Source organism: Suncus etruscus, chromosome 8 (genome assembly GCF_024139225.1).
Source record: "Suncus etruscus isolate mSunEtr1 chromosome 8, mSunEtr1.pri.cur, whole genome shotgun sequence".
NCBI lineage: Eukaryota > Metazoa > Chordata > Mammalia > Eulipotyphla > Soricidae > Suncus > Suncus etruscus.
In genome coordinates, this window is record NC_064855.1 from 19,183,618 (window position 1) to 19,198,244 (window position 14,627).

The window sequence follows — 14,627 nt, forward strand, 5'->3', positions numbered from 1 at the left end:
ATCCCATATAGTTGCATCTCTGGGTGTGGCCACAAAACAAAAGTAAAGTCTTTTTTACAGCTACAAAGTCCAATATTAGTTACCTAGGCAAACCTGACAGCTGGATTTGTTTTCTCTTACCTGACCCTGCATTCCTTAGCTTATACCAACTGGGTATAAGAATGATTAAAACCTATAAAATAGCTGCCTCTTTATTCTCATTCTTTCATTAGAATGAATCAACCCTTTATTTCCTTTACATACCTATTTCAACCTTGTCTTAGTAAATAGTATTGTTCTTCAGAGCTGGAGGGTAGGGTGCCTTGCTTGCACACAGCATACTTGAATTAGAAAACACTATAGTTAGGGGCTGGAGAGATAGCACAGTGGTAGGGCGTTTGCCTTAGATGCTGAAGGACGGTGGTTTGAAAAGAAAGCCCTATAGTTCTAAATCGAGTCTCCTGAGTACAGTCAGGCCCAAAAACAAACAAACAAAAAGAAATGAAGAAGGGGCCGAAGCAGTGGTGCAGCGTTAGGGCGTTTGCTTTGCATGCAGATGACCTAGGACGGACCATGGTTCGATCTCTTGGCATCCCATATGGTCCCCCAAGCCAGAAGTGATTTCTGAGCCCATAGCCATGAGTAACCCCTGAGCGTCACTGGGTGTCCCAAAAACCAAAATTAATAAATAAATGAATGAATGAAGTTTAAAAACTTATATAAAACAATTCTTATTTTGGTTGTATGTATTGCTTTTGCATCTGGCCATGTGTTCTCAGCAGCTTTGTATTTCAGGAGCCAGGGCTGTTCCTGAGGAAAGTGTCTACCTTGCATGGTTGGGGTCTTTGGTAGAAAATTGTAGAAATTCAATACGGCTGTGATTGTTAATGGTGTTCATTTTGTTTTTCAGAAGTGGCATGAAGATTATAGTTTGTTCCGGAAGGTGTCTGTATATCTCCTAACAGGCCTGGAACTCTATCAGAAAGGAAAGTATGTTGGACTTTTATGCACTTGGTTATAGATGTATGTGTGCTCCCCATGGGAATAATGGGAATATAACAACATATCACATTACAGTTTCCAAGTAGCTGTGTGGTAGTGCATTTGACTTTTGCTTTCTCAGCTTCACATAAGGATAATTAGGCTTATCGGAAAGAGATATGATGGCCGTGGGGGTGGGGGGAGAGAGAGGAAGAAGATGAAAGATATTTGTTTTTGTTTTTGGGGCTACACCCGATTGATGCTCAGGGGTTACTCCTGGCTAAGTGCTCAGACATTGCCCCTGGCTTGGGGGGACCATATGGGACGCCCGGGATCGAACAGTGGTCCTTCCTTGGCTAGCACTTGCAAGGCAGGCACCTTATCTCTAGCACCACCTCACCGGCCCCAAGGAGAGAGATTTTAAAAAGAAAAAAATAGAGGGGCTGGTGCGATAGCAGTTTTTTGTGTTGTTTTTTTTTGTTGTTTTGGGGCCACACCCATTTGACACTCAGGGATTACTACTGGCTATGCGCTCAGAAATCGCCCCTGGCTTGGGGGGACCATATGGGACGCCGGGGATTGAACCGTTGTCCGTCCTACGCTAGGGATTGCAAGGCAGACACCTTACCTCTAGCGCCACCTTCCTGGCACACGATAGCACTTTTTAAAAGGAAAAAAATGTAGGTTTGGGGGCTGAAGTGATGACACAGTGGTAGGACATTTGCCTTGCACTCAGCTGACCTAGAACAGACTTCGGTTTGATCCCCGTGGCATCCCATGTGGTCCTCTGAGCCAGGAGCAGTTTCTGAGTGCATAACCAGGAGTAACCCCTGACTGTTACAGAGTGTGGCTCAAAATCCCCAAAGTCTTAAAAAAAAAGTAGGTTTTATTTGGGAGATATAGGAGGAGAGGACAAGGAAGACAAAAATAACAAGTAACATGCTCAAGGAACAAGCAGAGGCTTCTCCTAAGGCAGAGAGCCCAGTACACAGCCCAGCATGAAAGTAGGAAAGTCCACATCAGGGGATGGGGATAAGGTAGGGTAGGGGTGTTGGACATCATATCCCCAGGCAGCACATGTGCCTCTACTTTTTGAAGTTGGGGTGGAAAGGGATGAAATACAGAGGGCGTTTCATGGCACATCGCATTCTTGGCCAGTTCGTTGAAGAGCCAAGGCTGGCTGCCGTCCGTTGCCACTGTATCCCATGCTACCTTTCTCACATCTTTTCTCTAATTGTGCTCTACATTTCTATGTCATGGTAAGTTATGGTTGGAGTTGTAGGTGTTGGTGAAGCGCCCTGAGCTGGTGTGTTTCTGTTTTCTAAGGTACCAAGAGGCGCTTTCCTACCTGGTGTATGCCTACCAGAGTAACGCGGCCCTGCTGCTGAAGGGTCCCCGGCGCGGCGTGAAGGAGTCCATGATCGCTCTGTACCGAAGGAAATGCCTCCTGGTCTGTGTGGCTTCATTGTCTCTGTCACTGTTGAGTTTATAGCTGCTCCTTGAAAAATTAAAACAATGGGGAATGTAAAATAATGGGTGGAAATGGATGAAGCAGAAGGAGCCAAAAGGTACTGACGCCCAGACTGAGATCAAGTCTGGGACAGACTGGAGCGGCCTGGAGTGGGCAATTTGAAAGTTGATGAAAGAGATCTCGAGTCTCATCTCTTGTCACTCTGTACAGTGATGTATAGGAGAGAATTGGCAAGAAGACACCCACGGGTGACATCCCTGTGCCCCTCAGGCTGGAGCTGTTGGAGGTCAAACTTGAAATGTTTCCTCCTGCTTGTCCAGCTCCAGCCCCATCCCACCCCAAGACCTCACCCAAGACTATTGTATCCTCCCTGAACTCTCTAATTTAAGACACAAACCTAAAAATAGCTTCCACATGGCACTGCAGAACAAAGTATTTGCATCACTCCTGACAGTACTCAGGACAGTGTAAGATGTTTGGGATCAAACCTGAGTACTGTCAGGAGTGATGCAAATACTTTGTTCTACAGTGCCATGTGGAAGCTATTTTTAGGTTTGTGTCTTAAATTAGAGAGCTCAGGGAGGATACAATAGTCTTGGGTGAGGTCTTGGGGTGGGATGGGGCTGGAGCTGGACAAGCAGGAGGAAACATTTCAAGTTGGTTGGTTGGTTGCATGCAAGGCAAGCACCCTACCCACTGCCTTATCACTCTGATCATCTTGCCCCCTGACCCCCCTGGATGCCAATACTAGGTCACTGGATATCCACTTGATAGTAATAAAAGTTATGTCTTGGGGCCGGAGAGATAGCACAGCTGTAGTATATTTGCCTAGGATATTTGCCTTGCACATGGCCAACCCAGGAAGGACCCTGGCTCGATTCCCGGCATCATCCCACCAAAACTGCCAGGAGTGCCACCAGATATGACCCAAAAACAGTTATGCCTCAAGTAAGAAAGGCTCTCTCACCAGTTCTAGGTTTTTCTTCAAACTCTCCGGTAATTCCAGTCAATTAGAATATTCTTCCACCTGTCTTGAGGATCAGTCCTTCCCTTTTCTATGCCCCTATGTAAAACCTGCATATAACTTGTTTAGTGTTGCTTTTAGTCTTGCTTTTGATTTTTTGCGGGGAGGACACACCTAGCAGTGGTCAGGCCTTAACTCCTGGCTCTGTGCTCAGGGATCATTCCTGGTGGGTGATGTCAGAGATTCCAGCTGGGTCAGCAGGCTGCAAAGCCTTCACTGCTGCATTGTCTGTCTTTCTGGCCCTGAGTTGGGTTTTTTTTTTTTTTTTTTTTTTTCTGTAGAGTCACCCAGAGGTGCTCGGGCAGGTGGTACTCAGACCACAGGGACTATCAGGACCAGTGGTACTGGGGATTACCAAAAATATACTGAAGACTGATTGGATCCAGGGCTTTCCACATGCTGTACAGCTGCAGAATCATCTTAGCCATGGCCCTGGTTCCAACAATACAAAGTTTGGGGTTTTTTTGGTTGGTTGTTTTGTTTTTATTTTTGCAAGGTGGGAAAGGCACCACATGCTGTGATGTTCAGGGGTTATTCCATGTTCTGCTCTCAGGAATCATTCCTGGCAGCCTCAGAGGGCCATATGGGATGCCAGAGATCCAACCCAGGTTGACTGTATGTAAGATGAGCTGCACTAACCTGCAGTACTATCACCCCCACCCCCAATGGTACATGGTTCTTAAACTCTCCAGGAGCTCCAGTGGGCAGGGAGTCACTTACTGATGCTCTTACCAATAGGTATTTTCCTTCTAACTAACTCTACCTTTCATCCGTAGGAGCTGAATGCTAAAGCGGCTTCTCTCTTTGAAACAAATGACGAACACTCTGTAACTGAGGGCATTAACGTGATGAATGAGTTGATCATTCCCTGCATTCACCTCATTATTAATAACGACATCTCCAAGGACGACCTGGATGCCATCGAGATCATGAGGAACCATTGGTGCTCTTACCTTGGGCAGGACATTGCGGGTAGGGCGGCAGCACTTGTAATCATTTCAAGGCTTTTGGGAATTATAGAAATGGCTTTGGTTCCACCCAGTAAGGGAGGGGTGGAACTTCCACTAAATGAGGGAAGGATCCTGGACTTCTGCTCTCCAGAATGTCAAAACTTGTTTCATCTGCCAAGATCTAACTCTTGTATGTAAAAAAAATCAAAATTTAGGTGTCCAACTGATAGAAAGTATAGCAGGTAAATGCTTGCTTTACATGAGGACCGATCCCGATTAAAATCTTTGGCCTCCTATATATGGTGCCTTGAGCCCTACCAGGAATAATACCTGAGTGCAGAGCCAAGAATAAATCCTGAGCATCACTGGATATGACCCCAAAACAAAGACCAAAAAAATAAAATTTTAGGTACTGGAAAAAGAGCACAACAGTTAGTTTTATTTTGCAGGCCTCTGACACTACCTTTGATCACCAGCTTCACCTATAGTTTCCCAAGCCCTACTAGGTATGATACCAAAACAAAACAATTAGAACTTAGGAGAAATGTGGAGCCGGAGAGATAGCATAGCACTAAGACGTTTGTTTTGCACGTGGCAACCTAGGAGACAGTAGTTCAATTTCCGGCATCCTATATGGTCTCCTGAACCTGTCGGGCAATTTCTGAGCTCAGAGCCAGGACTACCTCTGAGCGATGTCAGGTGTGACCCCAAAATAAACAAAACAAAAAGAATTCAGGAGAAATAGTCTGAGAGCTGGAACACATGTTTTGCATGCATTTGGGCCTGCATTCGGTCGCTGGCAGTGCATACCAAAAACTAAAAGTCACCATTGTTTGCATGCTAGGGCCCTGTGTCCAGTCTCCAGCATGCATGGCCCTCTGAACACCTCCCACTTTTCTTCCCCACTGTGCTATCTTTCCAGCCTATGTTTATGGTAGAGTCTTGTATTTACTTTCTCAAGTATATATTATGAAATACCCTCCCCAGTGTGCTCAGGAACCCAAAGAGGTCTCTTTGCCATACTCAGGTGATGCCAGGACTACCTTTGGAGATACAGAAAAAGGGTCTGTGTAGAACTGGGGGTTGAACTCAGGTCTGCCCTCTTTACTTTGTACTGTAGCCCCCAGCCCCACTTCTTTCTCAAGTTTGTTTTCTGGTCACACCCAGCAGCGCTCAGTGCTTACTCCCGGCTCGGCAAATCAGGGATTACTCCTGGTGGTGCCCAGGTAACCAAATGCTGTGTCAGGGATCCAATTTGGTTCAGCCACATGCAAGGCAAATCTCTACCCCTGTTTCAAGTTTTAAAGGCCTAATTGATTAGAATACCTTTCAAGGGGCTGGAGTGATAGCACAGTGGTAGGGCATTTGCCTTGCACCTGGCAACTGGGGACAGTTCCAGGTTCGATCCCTGGCATCCCATATGTTCCCCTAAGCCTGCCAGGAGCGATTTCTGAATGCAGAGCCAGGAGTAACCCTGTCATCCGGTGTGTCCCCAAAACCAAAACAAACAAACGACCTTTCAATAATGAAGTGCTATGGAATATTGTTCTGTCACTAGTCACATCATGGCTTAATGCAGTGATGTACAACCGTTGGGCTGTTGGTCCAGTAGGACTTTGTTCAGCCTAAAGAAATCATCCTTTGTTCTGTCCAGCATGACATTTGACCTTTGGGGTTGAGTGATGGGTGTGGGAAGACCTTCCCAAATGGTTACTTATATTCGGAGACCATACACCTGTGTGTCTTATCATCATTGTTTCCCTCCACAGAAAATCTGCAGCTATCCTTAGGGGAGTTCCTGCCCAGACTTCTAGATCCTTCTACAGAAATCATTGTCTTAAAGGAACCTCCAACAATTCGACCCAATTCCCCCTATGACCTTTGTAGCCGGTTTGCAGCGGTCATGGAGTCCATTCAGGGCATCTCCACTGTGGCGGTGAAGTAAAAAGCTGCTTGTTCGAGACCCATCCTGCTCTTGTCCTGCCTGTTGACAGAGTCCTCACCATGGGAAGAATGTTTCATGCAAAAATGAGATTTCTATCCAGACGCTGACCATGCTATGTGTAAAGAAGGACTGAGAACTAAACTTGACACTTCTCCGATCCAGAATCATAAAAGAATAATCTGAGTTTAGAAAATAGGAAGGCAGGTACCAGCATATTAAGGCATTGAATTAAGTCTAAAGGCCCAAAAAAATGCCTCTGGTTATCTACACACACTGCTCAGGCTAATTTGAACCTCTTGCCATTTTTAAAACCGTCCTTTCAGCATCATTGTTTCTGACTGCAAAATAGGTGATTTCATCAGCACCTGGCCCGGTGGACAGCTCCGAGTTATGACCATGACCTGTGTAAAACTGATGAACTGCGAGAGGAGAGAGCGCAATGCCTCTGAACTGGCTCTTGACCGGTGGTGATAGGGTGTGTTCCTTCGAGGTGCTGATCACCCAGTGTCACCCTTCTAAAGCCATGGGGTGGCGTGTAAGGACACATGATGAGAAGTTGCTCAAGAACCGCCAGCCAACTGCATCACACTTTTCTCATGTGATATTTTTTAAATAACCAGCAAACCTCATATTTAGTCCTGGTTGAAAGGAAGGAAAGTATTAAAAGGGAACTGGCTTTGCGAAACTTGACTCAACAAAACCTTTTCTTAACCATTCAGGTAAACTAAATGTCAAGGACATGTCAAGCTCTGCTGCTGGCCCTGGAGGACACATTTAATGCCCCACCCCACAGTTTTGTTTTTTTGGGTGTGTTTTTGGTTTTTTTGTTCTTTTTGCTTAAAGAAATAAAGGGGTGTGAGTTTGTAAAAAGAAGTATAAATATGTATATGTATACATAGATAAATAACCTGTTTGACCATTTGTACAAGGCTTTAGATTTGGGTATCGTGTTTTAACCGAATTTTCAGATTACCGAGAGAATCATGGGAGGGAAGAAAGAACACTTGCTACATAACTATGCAGATTTTATAAATGTGCAATAAAAGTATTTGTTTTTCTTTTGGTGTATAGGATGAGCTTTATTTAATATATATCTGTGTAATACATTTTAAAGTAGATAAGGAACGCGTCTGTCTGTGTGTGTGTTGAAGCCTGGAGACTAAGATTTATTAGTCTATTTTGTCTAGGGGTCACACCTGCCATTGCTCAGGTTTCTTACTCCTAGCTCTGCAACATGGCTCATTTCCTGGCAGAGCATGAGGGACCAACTATGTATGGTCTCTATATGGACCAGCTGGCTGTCATGCGAGGCAAGCACCTGTACCTGCTGTGCTGTCTCTCTGACCCTTCTATTACTGGTTTTCCTACAAAGCAGGTAGTGAATTTTAGGAACAAAGCATCTTTTCTCTCCAATGTGCTAAAAAAAATTATAAATCCTCATCAGAATATATTTCTTTCTGAGGATGGTCTGTTGGTTTCTTGGGAATCACCTCAACAGACCCATTTATTTCATCTTCGGTTTTTTGGAGCAGGGTGGGGAGCTGATGTTCCAGGGAGGGCTCAGAGGCCTGAGGGTCCCTCCTGGTCATTTTTGAGAGGATGCAGTGCGGCTTTCTCTGCATCGCTTAGAATAACCTAGGCCACCTTAAGGTGGGAAGCAAATACGTGGGAGTGAGCAGAAAAATAGGACAGGGGAAGGAACTGTTTAAAGTACTTTCTTGGGCCAGAGGGGTAGAATAAGTAGGGGCACTTGTCTACCCAGAAAATAAAACACTTGCCTTAGATTAAGCTAACTGTGGTTCAGTACCCTGGTTTGTAATTTTTTGTTTTCTGAAGGGGGGTGGGTCTTTTGAAGGGGGCTATACCTGGTGATGCTCAGGGATCACTACTAACTTTGCTCAGGTACTGGGGATCAAACCCAAATCAATCACTTGCAAGGCACATGACGTAACTGCTGGACTATCTCTGGCCCCTAGTTTTTGTCGTTTTGGGGGGGGGGGGCTTGGGGACCACACCTGCAGTTCTCTGGGGCTACTCCATGTTCAGCACTCGGATATTGTTCTCTGTAGTGATCAGGGGTCAAATCAAGCCAACCTTACTCAAGCCAAGTGCCTTAACCCCTGTACTCTCACCCAGACCTCGTCTTTGGTCGTTTCCAATGGGAGTTCAGAAGAATCTGAGTTTGTGGCCCTGCCTTTGCAGACACAGGCAGACTTAGATGTGGTAGACTGTACAATCCTCTCATGAGGTCTGCATCCACCAGCAGGCACAGGTGCCCCAGCTGGCCTCAAAGACCCTGTTTAGCTGCAAACAAAAGCACAAAGGCCACGATTTCCCCTGTGGGTCTTTGTGTTTCGCTCTTCTTTGCTTCTGAGTAATTTTTCAGCACCCCAACCCAGTGAAACATGGCTGAGGTGAAGGAAGCTTTCCTGACACTAAAACCCAGAGTTCAAGTTACTCAGTGGGGGTATGTTGGCTAAACTCTTCCTGTATGTTTTCTCATTAGCAAAGCAAATGTCTCCTTTCCCAACCTGGAAGAAAGGAAAGGAAAAACAAAAACAACAAAAATAACTCATTGAAGTTCTGGTAAAGCTCTCCAGACAGGTGAGTATGCTTTGTAAACACTTAAATCCTGCCAGTTTATGTGGTAGGGGAATTGCCCAGGGACAAGGTATGGAAGAAGGGGAGGTGGGTTACCCTCATTCCTGTCAATGCTTGGATCCCTGTGAGTCTGAGAGGAAAGGCATCTACAACTTGACGGGGGGGGGGGGGTGTTTCTTCAAGATCTGGCTATCAGGAGCAGGGGTTGGGGGGACGGTTGGTGGAAAGTGCAGGGGTAAAGAGCTTGTCGTTTCTTAGACGCTGCTAGCACCACTTCTGGCCCCCTGAGCACTGCCAGGAGTGGCCTCTGAGAACAGAGCTGGGAGGGGAATATGCCCTGAGCACTGCCTGATGTGGCCCCCACAAAAAACAAAGATTCAATGCCTTCCCATTTTGCCAGGTCTACCTTATACATCCCGCTGTCCCATATGGAATGGGATCTATTCCTTTAGCTTTCATCTAGTATTACTTCCACAGGGTCCAAGACTGTCCATTGACTACTAATTTAGCTAAGTTCCTCTCAGCTCATGTGTGCTCTATCACGTCCTGTAGTTTATTATGAGCACAATGTCCACTTGTGTGATTTCAAAGCATTTATGCCCTGTCCTTATTTTTATGTATGGGGTGCAAGGATAAACTTATCTTTTATTTTCTAATTGGGTCACTGCGAATGGCAAAATTATTTCTGATTGATTTTTCAGGCATACAATGTTCCATTCACCAATCCCTTTACCAGTATCCACTTTTCTTCCACTAATATCCCCAGTTTCCCTTCTACCCGCCTGCCCCAGCCCTTCTCCATGGCATGCAATGCCCCCTTCTGGGGACTGTGCTTTTCAGTATTGATAGGGTTTCATGTATAGCACTTAACCATTCTTTTTATTTTATCACTGCCCCTCCTCCGGAGTGAAGTTTGTCTTTTTTGTTATTTAGAGAAGTACATTGAGCTGTGCTGGGGGTGGAGAGGCTGTACTTCCAGCTCTGTGTAAGCACAGAATAACTCTAAGAGTACTCTCACTACAGTGCTCTGGGGACCGTTTGGTGCTATGCTGGGACCTCCCTCCTACCCCTGTTCCAGCTTTATTGAGCCACACTTCTCAGGTCCCCCCCCTTTTTTTTTTTTTTTTTGGTTTTTGGTTTTTGGGTCACACCCAGCAGCACTCAAGGGTTCCTTCTGGCTCTCCGCTCAGAAATCGCTCCTGACAGGCATGGGGATAATATGGATTGCCAGGATTCAAACCACCATCCTTCTGCACATAAGGCAAACGCCTTACCTCCATGCTATCTCTCCAGCCCCTCAGGCCCCAAATTTTATCAGTATATTTCTGATTATTACAGTGCCTGAACTTGGTAGGTGCTCAATAAACATTCATTACATGCTTGAATACATAATCAAATAGAAATGATCGAATGAATCCTTGTCAATACAGTGGGGTGATGGGGATGTGCAGGACAACTCTTGATATTTGAACCTCACTTCTGATTGGATCTGGGTCTAAAGAGCACTGAAATTTTGTAGAAGAGGGAGCTGCTTAAATGGGCCTTGGAACCAGAAAAGACCAAGCTAATACTGTGATGTAAGTAGTTGCTTTATAGTCATAGATTTATTTATCTCGGAGTCATTGGAGTTTGTGTCTAAATACAAAAAAAGTCAGGAACAGGGAAGGGGGTTTCTGGTGAGAAGGACTCCTAGACTGAAGGTGGAAATGAAGTTGCGTCAGAATAGACTCATTTCCTAAGGAAAACAAAACATTGCGTTTCTAAGGAAGGAATTAGCTTAAGATTCACAGGCAAAGCTTTTTATTTTTGTATTGGTATGTGTGGTGTGTTTCATGCTTGAGGCAGCATCTACCACTGGATGCCAGGGCCATGACAGGTTATGTTTATGGGAGAGACAAAAAACACTTGTCATGGGGCTAAGTTGGCTACATGCAAGCAACCCCCTGTGATTCTACACTTGCAGAAGGGACGAATTTTGGGGACATTGGGAACCATCAACCTTAATTGCTCTCCAGGAATTGTCCATGAGGTTGATGGTGATTCTTGCCAAAAATGCAGGGAGAGGTAGGCTATGGTGGAAAGGGAGAGACTGATGGTGCAGTGTGAGAGTTGGAGGCATTAGGTGCAAAGGGACTGATAATTTTTTCCAGAAATGTACACTACCCTAGCAGTTCTTTGGCATAACCACTCAGGTAACCAAGTTGTTCTGGGTTGCCTAAGATTTCCCTAGTTTAGACAACAAAAGTGCCAAGTTCATGTACACTAGATGGTTGGTTTACCCTACTATTCACTCAACTCACCTGTGGTATCATACAGACTATTTTCAGGGATTCCTTTTGACTCTGTGCTTGGGAATCCCTCTTGTTGGGGCTCAAGGAATCATATGTGGCACCAGGGATTGAACCAGGGTTGACTATGTACGAGGCAAGTACCCTACCCACTGTACTTTTTCTCTGGTCTCTACTCCCTATTTTTTAACTTCATACTAAGAGGACAAAGAGATCTAGTGACCTTTTTTTGGGAGGTGGGGGTCACACCCAGCGGTGCTCAGGTGTTACTCCTGGCTCTGTGCTCGGAAATCGCTCCTGGCAGACATGGGGGACCATATAGGATACTGGGATTCAAACCCCTGTCCTGGATCAGCTGCTTGCAAGGCAAGCAACCTACCGCTGTGCTATCTCTCCGGCCCCACCTAGTGACTTCTTAGTGTAGAATGAACAATAATATGTTGTCCCTTTCAGATAATAAAACATTCAGAAACAGCATGGAGATTTTGAAACTCTTTCAAATTGCATGCTTCAGGCTAAAAATTGACAGAAGGCCATTCTCAGATGCCATTCTGAGTTAATAATTCATTTCATTTTGTAACTTATGTTTATTTGCTCTCTTTGCCTCGGTGTGTCTCTCTCGTCCCTCTCTTATACACTACCCACTTTACATTTTCTCTGATCGATGCATTTTTGTAATATATCTTCCTCAGTAAAAAAGGATTAAGCATACCATTTATATTCTAAAAGCATTTAGATTTTAAAAAATCTCCCCAGAAAACTTCCCGTTAAAAATTGTGCCTTGACCTTCCATTCTCAAATGAGCCCCCTCCTTAATAAAGCAAATCAAAATAACATGATGAAAGCTAAAGAAAATAAAGGACTTTGCTAATATGCCTTTATTCTAGAGATTTCTTGCAGAAGTTGTTCTAGGTGAACTACTTAAAGATCTTGGCGGGAGATGGAAGAAAGCAGAAACTCTTCGGCTGGGATGAAGGCAAATGAGGCTGTGGGACCTGCTCTTCTGGGTAAGGATGCACCTTGTCTCCTCAGGCAGGTAGAAACAATGAGAAGTGTCCCTCCAGAAGCCAGGAACAGCCCAGCAGCCCAGCCCAGGAAGAGTGAGTCTCCAAATTCCCACCGAGGCACAATGTCAGGGACATGCTCATCCCAGAAGTCTTGGACAGTAACGTAAGCCACCCAGGAGACTGAGAAGAGTATAGTGGCTGAAGCTGAGGCCTCCAAAGCGCCCCCCAGGAGGCAGAGAAACTTCTTCAGTACCCATTGGTTCCTGGGAAACCGAGAACAGTCAGACCCCAGGCCAGAGAACAGAAGCCCCAAAAGTGCCAGCCCCTGGGAGGCCACCATGAGGATCCGGGATACCTGGAGCTCCAGGGGCATCAACAAGAAGGACTCGAAGGCCTTGCACACGGTGCCAGCTTCCTCCTGCTCCACGCAGACCTCCCACAGACCCAGGTTCCATGTCACCATTTCGTTGAGTTCCAGATTGAGCTTCTTCCACTTTGGTAGGACCGTGGTGGCACATGAGCAGACACAGCCCAGAAAGGTAAGGAATAGTCCACCGAGCTGGGCTTGGCCCCGGCAGTTCCTGGCCATGCTTGCTCGCCGGGCAGGTGGAGACAGACGGAGCTGCGGGCTGCTGGGATGTCTGAGCAGCAAGTAATGGGGAGGAAACTGCAGGGACGGACTTGCACATTCTCACTGGATTCCTGTTTCCGAGTTCAGGCAGCTGCCGAGGCAGGTGCTGAGGATCAGCAGGGCTGGGGGTGTGCACAGGCTTAGAGGGAGGTGCAAAGACCCATGGAGAAGGCTGCAAGATCCAAAAAGCCAGACAAGAAGAAGCCACCAGTACATTTTGGATGGGGGACAGATACAAACACAGAGACAGACAGACTAGAGTTGCCTTATACAAGGCAGACCCAGGTTTGATTGCCAACGCTATGTATAGTCCCACTGCCCAGTGTTTCCTCAAAACAAAATAAATGTTTGGGTTTTTCTGTTTGGTTGGTTTTGGGTCATACCCGGTGACGCTCAGGGGTTACTTCTGGCTCTGTGCTCAGAAATCGCTCCTGGCCGGCACTGGTGACCATATGGGATGCCGGGATTCAAACCACCATCTGACCTGGATCGGCTGCGTGCATGGTAAGTGCTTTGCCGCTGTGCTATCTCTCCGGCCCCCAACAAAATTAATGTTTTGAAACTTACAGTACGATACTTGGTACAGTACTCAGGGATCACTCTCTTCAGAATTTGGGGGGATTATGTGGTGTTGGGGATTGAACCTAGAAATCCAGCATGCAAAGCATGTGCTCCAGTCCTTTGAGAAATCTCCCTGACCAACACAGCCATTATTTTCTTTTCTTTTAATTAATTTATTTGTGTGTTGTTTTTTTTTTCAGGCCACACCCGTTTGATGCTCAGGGGTTATCCCTTGCTAAGCACTCAGAAATCGCCCCTGGCTTGGTGGGACCATATGGGACGCCGGGGATCGAAACGCGGTCCTTCCTTGGCTAGCGCTTGCAAGGCAGACACCTTATCTCTTACCTCTAGCGCCACCTCACTGACCCCTTTATTTGTGGTTTTAGAGCATATCTGACTGTGCCCCGGAGCTATTTCTGCCTCTTTGCTCAGGGATTCAAACTAGGGTTGGCAGGATGCAAGGCAAGTGCCTTAACTCTTGTACTGTCTCTCTGGCCCAAGGCAGTCATTTTATTTGTTTGTTTGTTTGTTTGCTTATTTTGGGCTACACCTGACTGGGTCAGGAATTTCTCCTGGCTTTGTGCTCAAGGATCAATTCTATAGGGCTCCAGGGATCATATGTGGTGTTGGAGATCCAACCTAAGTTATCATTGTGCAAGGTTATCACCTTACTACTGTACTATCTCTTTAACCTCTCAAAGAATCCTTTTTAGAGGAATGTAAAATAAATTCTTTTTTTTTAGGTTTTATATTATTTTTTTTATTTTTATTGTGGGTAAAATTAATTCTTTTTTTGGAGGGGGTTGGGTCACACCCGGCAGCGCTCAGGGGTTACTCCTGGCTCTATGTTTAGAAATCACTCTTAGGAGGCTCAGGGGACCATATGGGATGGCGGGATTCGAACCACCGTCCTTCTGCATGCAAGGCAAATGCACTACCTCCATGCTATCTCTCCAGCCCCAGGTAAAATAAATTCTAATGATCTAAAAGTCACTTTTGATATAGTATACATAAAAATCAGGTACCCAACAGTATATAGAGCATATAGAATATAATTTTATTTGTATTCAAAATAAATTTTTATTAAATTTATATATTAAATTATAATTAAATAAATTATAAATTAAATTATAATTATATGAATTGTTTATATAAATTTTATTTAATTTAAATTTATTTATCTTCATAG

General features: G+C 45.3%; 2 protein-coding genes across 2 annotated transcripts in view; one reads left to right on the forward strand and one right to left on the reverse strand.

Annotated features, from left to right (window-relative positions):
- Window positions 1–7,418, forward strand: part of USP28 (ubiquitin specific peptidase 28) — a 60,382-nt gene extending 52,964 nt beyond the window's left edge. The window contains exons 23-26 of the mRNA XM_049778695.1: window positions 890–969; window positions 2,287–2,410; window positions 4,232–4,427; window positions 6,175–7,418. Coding sequence (XP_049634652.1) covers window positions 890–969; window positions 2,287–2,410; window positions 4,232–4,427; window positions 6,175–6,350 — 576 coding nt within the window. The 3' untranslated portion in view covers window positions 6,351–7,418. The remainder of the gene's footprint in view (window positions 1–889; window positions 970–2,286; window positions 2,411–4,231; window positions 4,428–6,174) is intronic.
- A 4,742-nt stretch (window positions 7,419–12,160) lies between these two features.
- On the reverse strand, window positions 12,161–12,855 carry CLDN25 (claudin 25). The gene has a single exon (XM_049778412.1). It carries the CDS (start codon window positions 12,833–12,835, stop codon window positions 12,161–12,163), a length of 675 nt encoding a protein of 224 aa, XP_049634369.1. The 5' UTR covers window positions 12,836–12,855.
- Window positions 12,856–14,627: the final 1,772 nt, after the last annotated feature.